At 42.8% G+C, this 20095-nt stretch overlaps 1 protein-coding gene across 3 annotated transcripts in view; it reads left to right on the top strand.

Moving 5' to 3' along the window:
* The window catches only part of ABCA4 (ATP binding cassette subfamily A member 4), a 151379-nt gene that overhangs the window by 38570 nt on the left and 92714 nt on the right, over positions 1-20095 (top strand). For all 3 annotated transcript variants that reach the window (XM_072127297.1, XM_072127295.1, XM_072127296.1), the window contains exons 7-8: positions 10818-11015; positions 19617-19706. In XM_072127297.1, the coding sequence (XP_071983398.1) occupies positions 10818-11015; positions 19617-19706 (288 nt within the window). The remainder of the gene's footprint in view (positions 1-10817; positions 11016-19616; positions 19707-20095) is intronic.

The following is a 20095-nucleotide window of genomic DNA, read 5'->3' as shown; positions in this document are numbered from 1 at the left end:
ACTGTGCCGCAGCAGTATGGGGCTCTGAAGCTGGCATGCAAGATGATATCATGATATTGTGTCTGCCTGCTTCAGAGCCGCATACTGCAGTGGCTCAATGGATAGGTGTGTGTGGCACTTGGGCGGAGTTAGGCAAAACCGTAAGAATAAAACTGCTGCTGTTTTGTGGGAGCGAGGTGAACTGGAGTAAAGGGTGCATTATAAGTAGGGGGACTAGAGAAAAGGGGGTAATATAATGACTACTTTTTGGTTAACACCCCCCCCCCCCCCACAGCCAACTGAAAAAGGGGCATTACAAGTAGGGGACTACAGGAGAGAAGGCATTGTACTGTGGGCTGCAGGAAAGGAAAGGTACTATTATAAGAGGGGGGCTGCAGAAAGGGGGGCTTTACAAGGGCAGGTTGAGGGAAAGGAAGCATATAAGAAGGGGAGCTACTGGAAAGGAGGCTTTATGAGGGGGCATAGGAAAAAGGGCATTATTAGGGGGGGCAACTACTGAAAAGGTGGCATAATGCGGGGGGCTGTAGGAAAGAGGACATTATAAGAGAGCAGTTGTGCCAAAGGGGGCGATGTAAGAAGCTGTAGGAAAGATAGCATTATATGGTTCAGTATTAGGTATGGAGTAAGGAGGTGGTACATCATTTCATTTTCCAGGGACCATTTAGTGGAGGCACGCAGCTGGTCCCTGGTAACAAAATGGTTGGGGACCACTGTCCTGTTCAGGAGGAAGAGTACACGCGGGTCCAGATCCACCGATACAGCATTTAATTCACACAGTTCTAATAAAAGTTGAATATTAATGAGGTATGGCAATCAGGATTTATCATTGTAGGGGAACAGGTAGTATTTTCTCATCCCATATATGGAATGTTATTTCAAAACATTAAACCGATTACTGTATACAAATTATTTTATTGCTTTTATGGCTATATACTGTAGAATGAGACAACATACACAGTTTATGGCTAAAAATAAATAGCCCATAATAAAGCGTTGTGTTTCCAGGGTGTGTAGTAAGAGATTACTGATATATAGCTAGCTGTATGGATATGACAGAGTCTATGTATGCCATTATATATAGATTTATGTCAGTAAACGAACTGGATCTAAGAGATCAGATGCTAGGACGGATATGTCATCATAGTTAAGAGTTTCTACATATGTATACATACAGGCAGTCCCTGGGTTACGTACAAGATTCTGTAGGTTTGTTCTTAAGTTGAATTTGTATGTAAGTCAGAACTGTATATTTTATAATTGTAAGTCCAGGCAAAGTTTTTTCTGGTCTCTGTGACAATTGGATTTTAAACATATTGGACTGTTATAAGAACCAGTATTAACAATAAAGCTTAATTGTGGACGCCTTTGATAACTGTTATCTATTTTTATCTATCTATAGCTATTATCTATTTATTGTAGCCTAAGGCTAAAGTACAGTAAATGACCAATTACCAGAGGTCTGTTTGTAACTAGCGGTCGTCTGTAAGTCGGGTGTTCTTAAGTAGGGGACCGCCTTTCCATATATAAACTGTGTTTCCTCGGAAATAAGCCGTAATTACAGGGCCGATGCGCCAAAATCCGATCTTGTGCGACACAATCCCCTTCTAAATGCCTGTCCCAGTGGCGCGATCCCCTAAAAGTCGGAAAACCCACCGGAAATGTGGCTTTGCGACCCTTAGTAAATAAGCCCCAATGTCTTATTTTCAGAGACACAGGGGGAATAAGCCCATGAAGCATACAGCGCAGCCTCTGGCCTCTTCATGTATCTGGCGGTGGCCTGTATAGCCTCAACTATAGCTGCAGCTAGTGTGCAGACGCAGGAACGGGAATGCCCCGTACCGGTCCACTCCCAGCCGGCCGCGCCCACCCCCTTGTCAACTGTGCATGCCCGTCTATGCTGCCCTTCCTGACAGAAAGCAATAAACTAGCACTTTTGATTATTTCACTGGCGTGGCGCAGAAGCCCTGATACATACCCCCCCCATAGTGTATATATAAAGTTACCTTCTATAGTCATGAGATACTGGGTCAGCAGAATGGACTACGACACAACCTCCCAAGACATTAATCGGCTTAGACAATATTGTTTTGTATGTTTTTCTCCACCACGTCTCATGAGTAATTCCTTTCATTGGAGATAATTTATTTTTGGCCGAACACAGATCAATAGGTCAACATTTTGGAAAGCAGACTCTAAGGTTTAAGTAGCTGACGCCTGGATAAGGCTCCCCCTGACACTGACCACAGCAGCCTTAGTCATCACTATAGATAATACCTAGTGGATCATTCTGCTGACATTGACTCAGCTCTTGTTATCACCCTGTACTTTCTGCCTGTGACTACTACATTGCTGGGAAAGGCCAGGAAGGAGAAGAATCCATCTCTTTGTAGGACTGGAATCATAAATGAAGCTTAGTTACAGAACATTACAGAAAGAATCCTGAGTCACAGAGAGGGAGGAGAAAGGCTCCGACACATTTTATTTCACCTATTATCTGCCCTGACAGGTCACACATCGGGAAGACATGCCGGTCAGGTTTCTCAGCAGGGGATTATATCATTCATTGGTTTCACTAGGATTATCGCAATTCATACAAAGTGTACAAACAAAACGATACTGTAGGATCTGGTAATCATAGTGTATAGCAGTGATGGCGAACCTTTTAGAGGCCAAGTGCCCAAACTGCAGCAAAGACCCGCTTATTTATCGCAAAGTGCCAACACTGAAATGTAATTTGGGATTTATACTCCTTTCTCTGTCACAGTTTTCATTGATACCAGCACCCTGAGGACACCAATAACGCAGAAAATAGTCCCAGGTACAGCTGTCACTTTAAAATAGCTCTGTGCACAGCAAGTCCTGGGCTGTCTGGGACTGCAGGAAGATACCTGGAGTCATCTCTGGTGATGGCCTGAGTGCCCACAGAAAGGGCTCTGAGTGCCACCTCTAGCACCAGTGCCATAGGTTCGCCATCACTGGTGTATAGGAACCAGCCCTATAGTGTATATAGATATCATAGCAGGGAGTCCACACTCAGGAACCAGGATAGAGCCCTGTGCCTCCATATGTTGTCAACAGCAGTAGCAGCTGATGCGCAAAGATTTCTGTAGAGTCAATGTACCAGGCAATTCATGTTAGTTATTACGTTCTCCTATAAAACAGAAGTGCCAAGATGTAAAAACCATACGTCATTAAATCATTAGTTATTATTTGTGCGCTTTTTCTTACATTAATGAGATTAGATTTTAGCCAATTTAAAGGCAACCTACCATCAGCAATCTACCTATTAAGGTAGATCTGATAGTAGGTTCTTCCTAGCATCCTAAACCCTAAACCAGTGGTGGCAAACCTATGGCACGGGTGCCAGAGGTGGCACTCAGAGCCCTTTCTGTAGGCACCCAGGCCATCACCCCAGCACACCAGACAGGACTCAAACAATTTTCCTGTAGTTCCAAGCAAATTAAAAAATGCAGTTTTCAGTGATATTTTAAAGTGACTTACTTGTCTACTTGGGACTGTAGGAAGAGGGAGAATGTGTAGACAGCACCGAATTATCTCTGAAGGACTTCCTGCTGGCCCCATGATACAGAGAGACACTGGAAAGAAGCTATAATGATGCAAATTCCCCCCCCCCCCCCTTCTTTCTACTGTGTTGGTGTCCTCAGGAGGCCAGTAAGATTGAACATTGTTGAAGAACAGGGAGCAATAAGATACTGCTCTAATTTTTGGTTGGCAGCTGGCGATTAATGAGGGTTTGGGTTTGCAGTTTGGGCACTCAGTCGCTAAAAGGTTCGCCATTACTGCCCTAAACTATCCTTCCCTAATCCATTAATACTTCCAAACCTGATCTAAACTTTATCAAACTAATATTCACATTTTCAGCAGCAGCAATAAAAATTATAAATATGTTTTGAATGGTAAATTGGTAAAACTGATACGGCAAACTACTTTGGGGTGTTGGAAGATTGCATACTTAATTTTAGTGCCCGGCGTCTACAGCTATCAAAAATAAAATTATGGGATGTAACAAGAGAGAAATAAATTCTCATCATAACTCATAGTTTTGCCCTTATATAAATTACTGGAAAGATAGTAGAACTGGAACTGGTGCACAGGAGAGCAACCAAACCATTATTAATTATATAGGAGGACTAGAATACAGTGATAGATTACTGAACTTGGGATTATTCATCTTAGTAAAAAGATGAGTAAGGGAAGTCCTCATTACAATGTACAAATACCTGAACGGACAGTACAAGGATTTCTCCGATGATCTTTTTATACCTAGGCCTGTAACCAGGACAAGGGGGCATCCTCTACGCCTAGAGGAGAGGCGATTCTACCATCCACATAGACGGGGGTCATCCTCTAAGCCTGGAGGAGATTCGGTTCTACCATCACCATAGACAGGGGCATCCTCTACACCTAGAGGAGAGACACTTCTACCATCACCATAGACAGGGGGCATCCTCTACACCTAGAGGAGAGCCGGTTCTACCATCACCATAGACAAGGGCATCCTCTACACCTAGAGGAGAGGCGGTTCTACCGTCACCATAGACATTGTATATCCTGTACACCTAGAGGAGAGGTGATTCTACCATCACCATAGACAGGGGCATCCTCTACACCTAGAGGAGAGGCCGTTCTACCATCAGCATAGACAGGGGTCATTCTCTACACCTAGAGGAGAGGCCGTTCTACCATCAGCATAGACAAGGGCATCCTCTACACCTAGAGGAGAGGCGGTTCTACCGTCACCATAGACATTGTATATCCTGTACACCTAGAGGAGAGGTGGTTCTACCATCACCATAGACAGGGGCATCCTCTACACCTAGAGGAGAGGCCGTTCTACCATCAGCATAGACAGGGGTCATTCTCTACACCTAGAGGAGAGGCCGTTCTACCATCAGCATAGACAAGGGCATCCTCTACACCTAGAGGAGAGGCGGTTCTACCGTCACCATAGACATTGTATATCCTGTACACCTAGAGGAGAGGTGGTTCTACCATCACCATAGACAGGGGCATCCTCTACACCTAGAGGAGAGGCCGTTCTACCATCAGCATAGACAGGGGCATCCTCTACACCTAGAGGAGAGGCGGTTCTACCGTCACCATAGACATTGTATATCCTGTACACCTAGAGGAGAGGTGGTTCTACCATCACCATAGACAGGGGCATCCTCTACACCTAGAGGAGAGGCCGTTCTACCATCAGCATAGACAGGGGTCATTCTCTACACCTAGAGGAGAGGAGGTTCTACCATCACCATAGACAGGGGGCATCCTCCACACCTAGAGGACAGGAGGTTCTACCCTAACCATAGACATGGGGCATCCTCTACACCTAGAGGAGAGGCCGTTCTACCATCAGCATAGACAGGGGTCATTCTCTACACCTAGAGGAGAGGAGGTTCTACCATCACCATAGACAGGGGGCATCCTCTACACCTAGAGGACAGGAGGTTCTACCCTAACCATAGACAGGGGGCATCCTCTACACCTAGAGGAGAGGTGGTTCTACCATCACCATAGACAGGAGGCATCCTCTACACCTAGAGGAGAGACTGTTCTACCATCACCATAGACAGGGGGCATCCTCTACACCTAGAGGAGAGGTGGTTCTACCATCACCATAGATAGGGGGCATCCTGTACACCTAGAGGAGAGGAGGTTCTACCATCACCATAGACAGGGGACATCCTCTACACCTAGAGGAGAGGTGGTTCTACCATCACCATAGACAGGGGGCATCCTCTACACCTAGAGAAGAGGTGGTTCTACCATCACCATAGACAGGGGCATCCTCTACACCTAGAGGAGCGGTGGTTCTACCATCACCATAGACAGGGGGCATCCTCTACACCTAGAGGTGAGGAGGCTCTACCATCCCCATAGACAGGGGCATCCTCTACACCTAGAGGAGAGGTGGTTATACCATCACCATAGACAGGGGGCATCCTCTACACCTAGAGGAGAGGTGGTTCTACCATCACCATAGACAGGGGGCATACTCTATGCCTAGAGGAGAGGCGGTTCTACCATCACCATAGACAGGGGGTCATCCTCTACACCTAGAGGAGAGGCGGCTCTACCATCACCATAGACAGGGGGCATCCTCTACACCTAGAGAAGAGGTGGTTCTACCATCACCATAGACAGGGGGCATCCTCTACACCTAGAGGAGAGGTGGTTCTACCATCACCATAGACAGGGGGCATCCTCTACACCTAGAGGAGGGGTGGTTCTACCATTGTCCATAGACAGGGGGCATCCTCCACACCTAGAAGAGAGGAGGTTCACCATAGACAATATATTAAACTCTTTTTTTTCCTGTGACAAAATACTGCATTCCTATTACGAACTGTTCAGATTGCACCTAGCTGTCTCTCACTGGGTCTCTACTTCTCGCTTGGAAATCTAAATATTCCCATCTACATTTTATATTCATTGTTTCCCCCGTGGGGAAAATTCTGAAGAAAACATGAACCTGGCTTCTGTCCTAATATAGGAAATTGATTCTAGACTGAAATCGGAGATTCCTTGCAGTTTAGCAACAAGAAATGAAATGATGTCTTGAGCCTGAGCTTGTGCATTGATGGTGCCGCGTTGGCTTCTCTGGTACAGAAGTGGTCTAATGACTGTCTGTCTCCGTATTGCTGAGCATGCTGTGAATGCTGGTATTATACTGGAGCCCAATCGGTTCAGTCATCTCTCCCAGTCAAGCATACATTTATACTTAAAATGAGAACCAGTAATAGGTAACCAAATCCACTCAGACCGACATTAGTTCCACTCTGATGATTTCTCATTTCCCATATTGATCGTAACAAAAGACATTCCATTATGTTCTAAGCAGATAAATATGTCCGCTGTATGCAAAAGGTCTATTACCTTGTTTGCCAGCCTAATCGTGGCGTACTGATAACACTTTCACTGACTGAAATGCGAAGATCAAGTGATCATTTCTGACGCGTTAAATACTCAGGGCTTCTCAGGACAAGCTCCATGACAGGAGGCCTATTATAGCTGTGGATATGTACAGATGAGCGACATTTGATCCATTCGTCAGGAATGGCCTATGGATATGTAAAGTTTTGTAAGGAGCTGAAATAGTTCTGGTTAAACTGATAGGAATAATGTAAATATGTCACATACCCTGTTTCAATGAAAATCAGAAAGTCTTTTAAATATATTTTTGCACAAGGTCTTATTTTAAGGGGATGTTCCAAAATAAGGGGACACATAGATAAAAAGGTAGTAAAAGTTTAAACTTTTTTTTCATTTTTATTTTTATTTCGGTTTAAAAGTGGAAAAAGGCTTTTTTTTTTGTCATTTATAGTCCTTTTTTGTTGATTTTCAAATTAACTTAAAATGAACAATATTAATGAATTCCCTATTTTGTTTCAGCTGTTGCATTTTTATAAATATTTATTAATATTTTTTTGTGTGTGTGTTTTTACTTTATATGTCCCCCATGAGGAGGGGGACATTTTCCCTTTTTTAAAAAAAAATTTACTTTATTTTTTGCTTTTACAAGTTTTCCCCTGTAACTGGGGCATCTGTAAGAGCCTCAGTTACAGGGGAAATTACCACCTGTGACTGGCGATTCTGAGCTGGACTGGGTCTTGTTAACCCCTTTAGACCCAGCGGTCACGTGACCGCCGAGTCTATGGAGCTGGCGGCCACGCAGACTCCACTCCTCTATGCATTCAGTGCAATGCTGTGAGGAGCGGAGAAGGGACAAACCGCATCTCCCTTCTCCCTAGCGTCTGGCACCCGGAAACCGGGTCCTGCTCCCCCGGCTATCGCAGGAGCAGTAGAAAACTACAGTGACGCTTAAAGGGGTTCTCTGGAGGTGGAAAAACATGGCTGTAGTCTTCCAAAAACAGCGCCTCACTTGACCATGGGTAGTGTGTGGTATTGCAACTAAGCTCCATTCATTTCTATACAGCTGAGCTGGCAGTAACCTTGGTCAGGTGTGGTGCTGTTTTTGGAAGACTGCAGCCATGTTTTTCCACCTCCTGAGAACCCCTTTAAAGACCGGACTGGTCTGTAACGAGTTAATATACATATCACCATAACCAGCCAAACTCTGAATGTCATCAAGAATTTCTTGTGACTTTATTTTCATGTTCTATGGTACATTTGGTATTTTAAGTAATATCTTCATCATCTAAAAACCTCATCATAACTCTCCAAACCCTGAATTTCATGCTGAATTTCTTATGACCCCATGTATTTAAGTGTGCGGTCACACGGTACATTTTGAACACGTTTTGAATCAGTTTTAAAAAGCATTACAAAAACATGTTTTTGCATGTTTACCATGCGTTTGGCTGGTTTGAATCCGTTTTTTTCTTCATTTCTGGAAGTGTAAGCAGCTGTACAAATGGAAAACCTAAAGCATACCAAGTATAGACCAAAAACTCACCAACAACGCACACAGAGGGCATTCTGACACATGTGCCTTAGACACATGTCAAACATAAGCAGTCAAACGCATAGTAACATGAAAGCGCATGGGCTCAGAATGCCACGTGTCAAGACATTGGCCCCAATCTTTCATGTTTAGCAATAGCACTTTTCTTATATGAGCACTGTTTAGGTAGCTGCTCATAGAGGATTTGCAACACAACGGTCCGAGTGCGGTCACACTTACCACATTTGTAAACGCAGCGCTAGCAGTACGTGTGACTGCACCCTAAAAGATCTATTAATGATAATATACAGCATGGAGGAGCAGTAGCAATTACTCCAGTTAGGTCTTATTGTCAGGTGACGCCTTATATTTTTGAGCTTGAGTAAAATTGCACAAGGTCTTATTTTAGGGGGAACAGGGGACTATATTATTTCAACAGATACGTGCTAAGAGAATACTGAAGCCCTTACAGCTACATTTTTCTCCACTGCCTCCCCATACTTGACTATATACTACTGTGGTTCATCAAAAACACCCCATGCCCTTATTTTTTTGTTCCGTAAGATGGGTTAGGGCTTATTTTCATGAAATGTCTTATTTTTTTCATGAACAACAATCATTTATTATTTTTTTCTATAAACAATTGGCATTAAACATGTCGATTCACAAAGATAAGAAGGGACCCCTAAAAGATCACTCTTGTCAGAACCCTTTAGATCCCAAACAATTTTGCAGTTTGTAAGTGGTGTTGGCAAATGGGTTCTCACACACAGATCTGTGTCATTCCTGTCTATGGCCTGAAACTGACAGGTCCCTTCAATAGTGGATTATAACATAGGAGGTTTTGGTGGTAGCCCTGGACCCAGGCCTTTAAGGGGGCCCATGGCCACCCAAACCACACACCAAATTTTATACTGAGAAGGGCCTTTACCCATGAAATCCTTGTATATCTGTTCCTGCTCTCAATACACATGTACACAAGAGCCATTTTAGGACCTTTGAAGGTCCTCCAAAGGGCCTTAAACTTCAGTTTGAAGCCAGACACAAGGGAAACATCCTCCATTCTCCAAGAAGATTGATTCTAGTACAGCATGTACGAAATTAACTCCAGACTTGAAGGAGCTATAATATTCATACAGACAAGAGCCCATGGCAGTCTTAACCAACCCCTGGGTCCCTTGCTGTTTTAGCTGTGTATAGCAACAGCAATGTGTAACAGTTGTCTCCCCCCCCCCGGGGGGCCAGAAGCAGTGACACACAGCAGGCTGGGAAGTGGGGGTATGACAGAGGGACTACCTGATCTGTATATGAAAGCCCAACACTAATCCATTCATATTGCCCAGGGATCTTTTGAGTGTAATTCTTTTGCTGGTGTCTGCTTTCCTTAGGGTCTAGTGCTGTATTCAATTTACTTTTTTACATGTATATGTAACTGCCTGTAAACATTATTAATGAATTTTAACTGGGGGTTATATTTCGAGCATGCTCAAAAAAATCCAGAAATATGGATTATTTTTGGGGTAGGTCGTATTTTCATTAAAACACAATAACTTACTGCTACTTTTCACATTGCAAAGGTCTTATTTTAATTCTATTTACATATGTGGAGGGACTCATATCTGGCAGCCTGTGTAATATAAATCTCAGTACAGAGAGCAGGCAAAAGAATTTATGATTCTTAATCTGACGTAATTCAAAGGAGATCAAAGTGTTGGACCTGACTTCTGAGCCTGCTCACCAATGAATAAGTAAAGATTTGGCGAAAAAATTGTAGTGTAGTTCATATAATGTTATAGTCTGTCCCAAGAGTAGATATTGGGGCACATTTACTTACCCCATCCTGCGCGATCTCCGATCCGGAATGTCCGCCGGAATGCACATCTGCCGTGATTCAAGAAGATCGTGCGACCGATTTCCTGCATGTGTCGCTTCCCCGATCAGGTCCACGAGAGTTAACCATTCCTCCCAGTGTATGTAAGTGCATTGGATGCGACACAGTTAAATCCTGCATTTAGTCTAAATCCGTCAGATCGTCCGACAGCCCGCCCTCCGATTTCTGTCGCATGAAAACCGTCGCCGATGCGGCAAAATCCGATCGCGTGCGACACAATCCCCGGCGCGATCCCTGAAAAGTTGGGAACCCGCCGAAAATGCGGCCCCGGGACCCTTAATAAGCCCCATTATCTTTATAGTAAGCATACTGCTTTTTTTATAAGTGTTTTTAATGAATATTCCAATATTTTACTAGTTTATTACACTGCAAAAATTGTCATTCTGTACCATATGACCTTTGCTCATGTTCTATTTGTCTATGGCTTATTAAAGTTCCATTTATGATACTGTGAATATGCACATAATACGATTTTCTTGCTCGTTTTTCCCCTTTTAGTTTGCAGCTGGTATACCAGACCTGTCTCTGAAGGATATAGCATGCAGCCAGACCCTCCTGGAGCGATTCATCATATTCAGCAGCCGCAGAGGAATGCATACAGTGCGCAATGCAATGTGCGTCCTATCCCAGCAGCGACTGCAGAGGATAGAAGATGTGCTCTACGCTAACATTGATTTCTTTAAAGTCTTTCAAATTGTAAGTATTCTCCGCCTGAGATGATTTAGCCTTAAGCCTATAGACCCAAACCAACAGGAACAATCTCATGTCCTTCCCTGCCTGAGATATTCAGTATCGCACAAAAAAATATATTTGAATGTTGTATACAAAAGTCATAGCTTGTATATATCTGTATTGCTGCTTTACCGTATTCCAAGGTGTGAACCTAGTGTTACCTATATAATTTACCATAATCACTCTCCCCATAGTTTATATGAATCATACAAGGAGGAATGTCCTAACTATGTTTACTTTCTATGGTGTGTTTTAATATTTTACATTTTTTACATAGCTTTATGAATATACTCCTGAAGCACTTACGGTAATAAACTGAAATCCTAAAGTAACCCTAAAGTGTATTAGACCTAGAAGGTTGAGATTAGTTTTCTAATATGGAATGAATTGTGAACCTGTCCTGAGATCTTCCCAGAAATACAATGATTTGGGTTACAGTTGAAGATATTTTATATTTTATGCAAACATTGGACTGGGGTCTGTTGTTTGTGGCCCACGTGTCATCGTTTTTTGAGGTCCACTGAACCGAACCAGCATAGACAAAATCAGGATCTGCAGTTGGATTCATATAGAAATTAATTTACTAACCTTGGATTTTATGTGTAGGGAGCCTAAAGGTTACTTCATAAGGTGGTATTTGACCTGTACACGGTTTATCCTCCTGGGGCAAACGCATGAGAATAGTTGTCAGGCTTGGGCTGTATATTTTTTAAAATACATAGGCAGGGAATAACCTGAATTTTCTGCTGCCTGAGGTGAGCTAAAGACTGGCACCCCCTACACTCCAGTAGTGATATATAAGGTTAACTTTTTATTATGTGGGTTTGCATGCAGTGTCTCATGTCCATCATAACATCTGATGTGAAGAAATACTATTTTTAAGTCCAAGTTCTGCTTTGTAGCCAGTGACTGCTCCCCTGATGCTGCCCCCTGCAGATGGTAGTGCCTAAGGCAGTGGTGGCGAACCTATGGCACGGGTGCCAGAGGTGGCACTCAGAGCCCTCTCTATGGGCACCTGCGGCATCACCCCAGCACAGAAAACGGCAGACAGAACTCGAGGCCTCTTGCAGTCCTAAGCAGCCCAGGACCCTAGAAGGAAGCTACAATGATAATCCAAAAATCCTCTCCTTCTTTCTACTGTATTGGTGTCCTCTGGTGCCTATACAATTTAAACCTGTGAAAAAGCAGGGAGTAAAAAGTTACTACTTTAATTGTTGCATTGGCACATTGCAAAAAATATGTGGGTTTTATTTGTAGTTTATATATAGGCCTTTATATAGGCCAGAAAATGGCAGCTGCAGTGAGGAGAGTAGGGGGCACTACTACCAAAAAGGGGCCCAATGATTATTATAGTCTGCAGGATTACCAATTAGGGTTACACTGCAGGAGCATTTATAACTCTAGGGGTCATTGTTACCAATAGCAGGTACCACAGTGGGTACATTACTACTATCAGTTTTGGTTTCAGTAGACCCCTTGGAGACAGAGCCTCAGTGGGCCCCTTTGCAGTGAACTCACGTTGCGGCATTAAAAATTCAGACACTAAAACAGTCTCCTGTTCCCTAAAATATTCCCTAGTTTATCATCTCAAACAGCGCCCTCATGGATATTTAATATAAACCCTCCAATACTCTATGGATTCACTAAATAAGGCCCTTCTGACCCCTATAGATTCCGTACGTACAGCCTTATGTGCCCCCCCCCCCCCCAGCAGCTCCGGGCCCCGGTACTTGCCCAGGGTATGCTCAGTGCTGGTGCAGGTCCTGGTTACTATTGAGCTCTATGGAGTACTATTCCCAATGGGAGTCAGAGCAGGGGGTCATCATTACAATGGAGAGCACTGCTACTAATAAGGAGGTTCTGATCAGCCCAGGGCCCAAGCTACCCTCAATACCGCTACTTGTAATGTAAGGTTTCTGAAAAAGCAGAATAGAGCAATCTGAATATATCTCCATTTATGACCAAGCAAATGAATGATATAAGAGAGAAAGTTGGTCAATAACTGTATTTGCCCATAGTTAGCCTGCATTCACACAGACGTATGAAAACGTTTGTATATGTGGGTAGCTTACATCCCCATTCATTTCAATAGGCATAGGCGTTTTCAAGACATAAAAAATATAGAGCATGTCCTATTTTCTCATATTTTTCCATGTCCGTATACCCCATAGAAGTCTATGGCAACGTATAAAATATGGGTTGCATACACCCTGCATACGTCTGTGCACCGTATGCTGCTGTACATACCTGCAGTATCCAGAACCAATCTGTATCCAGAACCCACTGTATTTTATATGGATATGGTACGGCTATAGTGACATACGTGCACATAAGGATGAAAAACGTCACATATATACGGATTCATACAGCACAAAAATACAGGACTGGAGAAATCACGTGTTTGTGTGAACGCAGCCTTGGATATATTAGTCCCGTTTCTATTACTTTTTGCACATTTCAACACAACTAGTTCAGAAAAAGAAAACACGTCTTGTTTGTGGTCTGTGGTCTGATAGGAAAAGGAAGCCTGTTTGTGTTGGCGCAGGACACAGCAAGTCACATTGGTTGGTACCTGTGGAGCGGAGAGGCAGCAGAGTGATCCCAGCGCTTTGTATCTGGTTTGCTCAGCTGTAGCGGGTAAAGTGAGCCTCTGCCTGGAGCCCGGTGTTATTACAGCTGTCACATTGTGCTTATTACACGAAAAAAGGGAGATCGCAGTTACAGCATGAACACCACAAGAAGCGAAAGTCATAATGGAAATATTTATTACTATTACAATGTAAATATTTTCTACGACTCTCTCCCTATCTCCACACGTGGTGTGCTTTATCAAGCCACAAACTAAATTCGCTGTCCACTTTCTGCCGCCTGCCACCAATGACCACAGAGAAGACTGACTGAGGACGTGAGCAGGGGCATAACTACAGCGGTAGCACACATAGCAACCGCTATGGGGCCCACATTGTCCGGGGGCCCCCGTGATCCGACCTGACACAATAAAGAATGTAGGATGTGCACCATTATATCTATATTGTACTGCACATTATCCAGCATAATATGTATATAACATATACTGTGATGTATATATGCAGTATCTGTGATGTGTATATGGTGTCTGTATACATTGGGGGTCATTTACTAAGGGCCCGATTTGCATTTTCCCGACGTTTTACCCAAATATTTCCGTTTTGCACCGATTTCCTCTGAATTGCCCCAGGAGTTTGGTGCACACGATTGGATTGTGGCGCATCGGCGCTGGCATGCACGCAACGAAAATCAGGGGGCTTGGCCGAACAAAAACCCGACGGATTCGGAAAAACCGCTGCATCTAAAAAAAAAAGTGTTGCAGGACTCGCGCTTACCTTCACTCGGTCCGGCTTGGTGAAGATCCGTACATTCCGGGGAACTTCAGCGCAGCAGCGCCACCTGGTGGACGTCGGAGGAACTACCTTAGTGAATCCCGGCCGGACCCGAATCCACCGCAGAGAACGCGCTGCTGGATCGCGGATGGACCGGGAAGGAAATCTGCCCCATTGTATGTGAGTATGTTGCATATGGCACAGTATATGTGTATATGCACATGAGTGTATTTATATGTGATTGTAACTTGCATGTGTGAGTATACCAATATGTATATTTTTTTAAGTGGGAAGGGGGGCCCCATGCAGTAGCCTGCTAGGGGGCCCCGTCTCTCCTAGTTACGCCACTGGACATGAGTTTTGTGGCCCGGGCAGTTGTCTTCCATGTCACTTTATTCACAGGATTTTGAGTTCACAACAAGTTTCTATTTCCAGGACTTTTTATGACATTACTCCTGGCTGCCCATACAATGTGTATGTAGAATAGATGTGGGATGAGGTCATCATAAAATGATTATGTAACTATTATAACCCAGGGATTGTAGATCCCGCTCTCAGCATTGTACAATGTCATGGGAGGGGATATTCGAGAGTAACACTAAGATCCTTTGGGGATAACACATTGTTCTATAAGTCACTTGAAATAGTTTCACTTCTGGAGAGTAAACTTACTCATAAACATGGTATTTGAAGGAAGTGTTCCCAACTAGTTATTAGGAGGAGTGTGCCAAAGACAATGTTATGCTATGCCATTTAATTGTGTTTTCCCGGGCAAACATGGAAGTAATGGGCAATGAACAGGAATTTATAACTTCTCACACTATCCAAAGACCCAACATAAAGCACAACTAAACCATTGGGATTTTTTCAATTTCAGAAATCAATAGTGCTAGAAATAATAGTAAACTTTGTAATATAATTCATTAAAGAACATCTACAATCAGGATGAAGGACTTATGCAAATGAGCCTCATGAGCTCCAGGCTTTATTAACACCTATGGAGCCCCTCAGGTCTCATTTGCATACAGTCCTTCATCCTTGTGGTAGATGTTCTTTAAGTAGAGCAGATTCTCTGTGCCTTCTGTGCCTCTCTGGTTAAAGGGATATTCTCATCTGGGCATTCACATTTATTTAAATTTTTCATTTATAAATACTGTATATACTCGAGTATAAGCCGACCCAAGTATAAGCCAAGGCCCCTAATTTTACCACAAAAAACTGAGAAAACCTATTGACTCGAATATAAGCCGAGGGTGGGAAAAGCATTGGTCACAGCCCCCTTCCCCTGTATATAGCCAGCAGCCCTCCTGAAGTAAATAGCCTGTCAGTCCCCTGTAGTATACAGCCAGCCCCATGTAGTACACAGCCAGCCCCCTGTAGTATATAGCCTGCCAGCCTCTGCCCCAGTTATATAGCCTGTCAGCCCCTGCCCCAGTAACATAGCCTGCCAGACCCTGCCCCAGTATATAGCCATCCAGCACATATCCCCCAGTATATAGCCTGCCAGCCTCTGTGCCCCAGTATATAGCCATCCAGCACATATCCCCCAATATATAGTCTGCCATCCCCTACCCCAGTATATAGCCTGCCAGCCCCTGTGCCCCAGTATATAGCCGCCCCCATCCCATTATGCAGCAGGCCCCCCGTCCCGTTATACAGCCGCTCCCCCCGCCACGTTATTCAGCCTCCCCCTCCCTCACCCTCTCCCTCCCCGTTATACAGACAGTTGATAAAAAAAAAAACTCACCCCGCATGTCTTCTATGCGATCCGTCAGTCAGCGACGGGTCCGTGCGGCGCACACAGCTCTGACGTCAGCAACAGCAACATTTTTTGTGCTGAAATACACGGCTTATACTCGAGTATATATACAGTATACGTTTTTGCACGTTATTAAAAAGATTACCCTTTCCCATAAATGTTGTCCGTTAGAAACATGATAGCTGTCCTTGTATACGACCATGTCTGCACCTTTGTAGTAGCAGTCAGACATGCTCTTTTTATCCCTGCCTCACCACCTGGATTCAGCCTGGGAATTGGAAAACGGCTGTGGGAAATGGAGTAAACTCCAGCAATTTTATATGCAAAAATCATGGGGGACATTTACTATGGGATTTACGTCTTTTTTGTGGCACTCCCACCGCCTTTCCTCCTTTCCGACCCATTTATTAGTGGTCGGCGCCAGAAAAAAAGGGGATTTTTCTCATCCTTAGACTCCATTCCTAAAATTTGCATTTGTCATTTAAATTTTTTGGGTGCTATAAAGTGGCATAGAGTAGCCCAAAAGAAAAATGGTCTAGCAGAATAGAAACTGGTGCTCAGGACAGACAATTGTCCCTGGGACAGAAATATTAAATATGTACCTCATTACTAACAGCTAGTTGGATACCCAGCCATACGAGGTAATGACACTATATTATCTGTCCAGCAGAGGTGGTCGGATCCAAGGACAACAACCTTGTTTCTAAGGGATGTTTTAATAATTTTATGAAAAATCATCTTCACACAGGTGTTAAATAACATCCAATCAGAGAAATGTATGTATATGGTAGATTAATTCAATTAAACTTGAATGCCCAAATTAGAATACCCCTTTAAGTCATGTTCAGGTTCTTATCGGTTCTGCTGTTAGTGGATACAGAACCGAAAGCTGATTTACACAAACTGCTTAAAGAAGTAATAAAGGCAGGGGAAATAGAAGGGCCCAGGAATATATGTCTTCAATAAAGTAGGGGAGTAAGTTTACTATTATCATCTGCACTATTCATATATAACATTTTGCAGAGAATTTAGTTACATTTTAAAAAGGTCAATTGTCCCAGAGATTATCCATCCCATCTATTACTCATCAACTGTCTATACATACTATGGGTGGATCTGCAAGAACATTGCTCCATCCATAGTATATCTCTTGTCCGGTCATTCACTTCATTCATACAGGTCTTGCCTATTGATAGCCTCAGCATGTTCAGGTATTACATGGGCAGTTCCTTCATTATATAGAGCACTGTGTTAAATATAATATCCCTCTTGATGGTGTTATCAAGACTTAGTTATCACATTTAGCACATATGCTCTAATCGCTTGCCTTTATAAGCTGCCATAGATCATGTGACATTGCTGCCTATAGTGGGACCTCGATCATAAGATGTGATAGAGGCATCAATTCTGAGCAATGGCCTGTGACCATGCAGAGATTGCCACACTAATATGATACCAGATTACTCAACTGATCGTCCTGGATCCCCATGGGGTGGTACTCTAGAATTCACTTAATGTCCACACATCCTCTTTTTATTTTACATTCTATTGACATTCACAGAGGACGAATCCTGCAACAGAACCTTATTATCCGATGAAAGAACCAAGACCCAATGGAAAGCCCTGTAGTCCTTGGGTCTCTTTGGACATAGGTAGTGTCCACTGTGGGATACAACTGGAGTTTTTATTTTTTAATGGTTCTGCCCCATAACAAAGGAGGTCCCCCCCCAATGGTGACACTTGATGTAGAGATATTTATTCACTAGTGCAGCCGTGTCAGTCCAAAGTTTGAGAAGCCCTGTCCTAGAGGACGTATTCCACCTCCATTCTGTGCAAACTTTCCAAATAGTTCTCTCTTTCTGAAGGATAATTAATAAAATATTGGAGGAAAGTTTCATCTGTTTGCTTTAAGCATTGCTCAATATCGGCAAACTATTTGCAAAGTGCCAACTAAGTAAAAGAGGCTGCATTGTTTCCGGGTATAAAGAGACTGATTATGTTTTGCTGAGGCTCACAGACAGCTCAGAGGCATATACCTCCCATCAGATTACAGATCCCGGGCACCTCACGTGTGGAATGTACAAACTATGGGGGAACAGCAGGCAGTAATGTGAATGGCAAGGAGAGCAGGATATATCTTATTCCTGTGTAATGTTTAGTCTCAACAAGTCCTGAGGCTATTTCTGGCTTTACAGATGTGAATGACACTATGAATATGAATGAAGGAACAAGAAGTTGCTGGAGTCTTGTGATGCTGGCACTGAACGTACTCCTGCATATAATCATGTTCTTCTGTAGACACGTGACATAAGGCAGTTATAGCTGCAAGGCTAATTTCCTTGTCTCCATTTCTCCATTTCTTAAAACGGTCCTCCAGTGAGGATCTCAAATCTAATTTTCAATATTTTAGTAACATCCTATAAAGTACTTGTATTAGTACAGCACATATATTACTCGTGTATTATCTATGTATTTCAATACATTTGGTTATAGATATAGTTAATAGAAAAAGAAAGTTCATCCTGTTTGATTTGACATACCTGAACATACTAAACTAAATTTGGTCCTTAGAAGATCTTAACATTTGGTAAATACAATCTCATGTTTTTCACTTTGGAATGATGGACTTCCAAATGTTTGAAAGTAACCTTGTGAGCCTTCCAAGTTTGATGGGCATCATCATTAATTGCTTCTCTGAGATCATTGCTGTTATCTTCCCTCCTTGGTATTGTGCATACACATGCATGAATTCTCTTAACCAGCAAAACTGCCCAAACATCTGCTTTTATACAGGTGGTCACACTTACTGATAATCTTTTAATCAATAGTATTTACAAAGAAAGCACCTAACCTCTTCATTTCGATAGAAGCAGTAAGGTTGTACACACTGCTTCTGCATTTTATTTTATTTTTTTTTTGCACAGGGTGTTCGTAATCTATCCTTGTTCCTGAATATAGATTTAATTTTGATTTTATATTGTTAATTGTCTTGGACCCACTGATCTTATACCGTAACCTTTTTGTCATCTGACCCTAGCTGGTTTGCACTTGTGTCTCACAGCCCTTGGCTGGCTTTCTCCTACACTAAGACCACTGGTCATTTCCCTGCAGTCCAGGGACTATGCAGAGGGTAAAGGGTGAAATTTTAGACAACACCCTTAGAAGTGGTTAGATGACAAAGTGGGTCAACAACCCACTGCTTGCAACACTTTCACAGGAAATCTGGTCATGATAAGGGAATGGAAGTCTTCTCAAAGAAGTGGTCTTTTGGAGCCGTGTTGTACTTATTGTATAAAACAAAATCACATATGGGAATCATTGGCGCTGAGGAATTGTTCCCCATGTCTACAAGTGTTTCTTATTCTCCTGATTTGTTATTGTGGTGAGGATTTTTGCTTTGGATTTATATTCCTACATTATGTTTTATTTATTTTCATGTCTCTGCAGCTTCCAACTATTCTAGACAGCAGTTCCCGTGGGATCGATCTCAGATTCTGGGGAAGAGTTATCTCCAATATGTCGGACTCATTGAGAGAGGTATGTAGATGACTATTTTGTCTATTTTTTGGACTATTTAATGATCTTTTTTTATACTTTGTAAAACAAATTTGTCTGTTACTATTTTTTTAGTCTTCGGCTGAGCAGAATTGTTACTTGGAAATAATGATTTGCCGGAATTATGTTTATTATTTTTATATTCTTATATATAGATTTATACTCTTTTATATGATATATGTGTACTGCACAGAAGATGACATGCCAATTCTAGCCTATGGTAGAGGACATAGGACTGGCTGATGAGTAGTGGCTCATCCCGTTTAACTCTTCTGCCATATAAAGGTAGAAGAGGTAGCTCGGCTTTAAATGCAGACACCTTTAAAATATGGTTGCTAAGACTCTACCAAGACTCTCCTCACAAGATGTTT

This window comes from Engystomops pustulosus, chromosome 10 (assembly GCF_040894005.1).
Source record: "Engystomops pustulosus chromosome 10, aEngPut4.maternal, whole genome shotgun sequence".
Classification (NCBI taxonomy): domain Eukaryota; kingdom Metazoa; phylum Chordata; class Amphibia; order Anura; family Leptodactylidae; genus Engystomops; species Engystomops pustulosus.
Note: the sequence above shows the minus strand (reverse complement) of the source record. Positions and strands in the feature narration are given on the sequence as shown.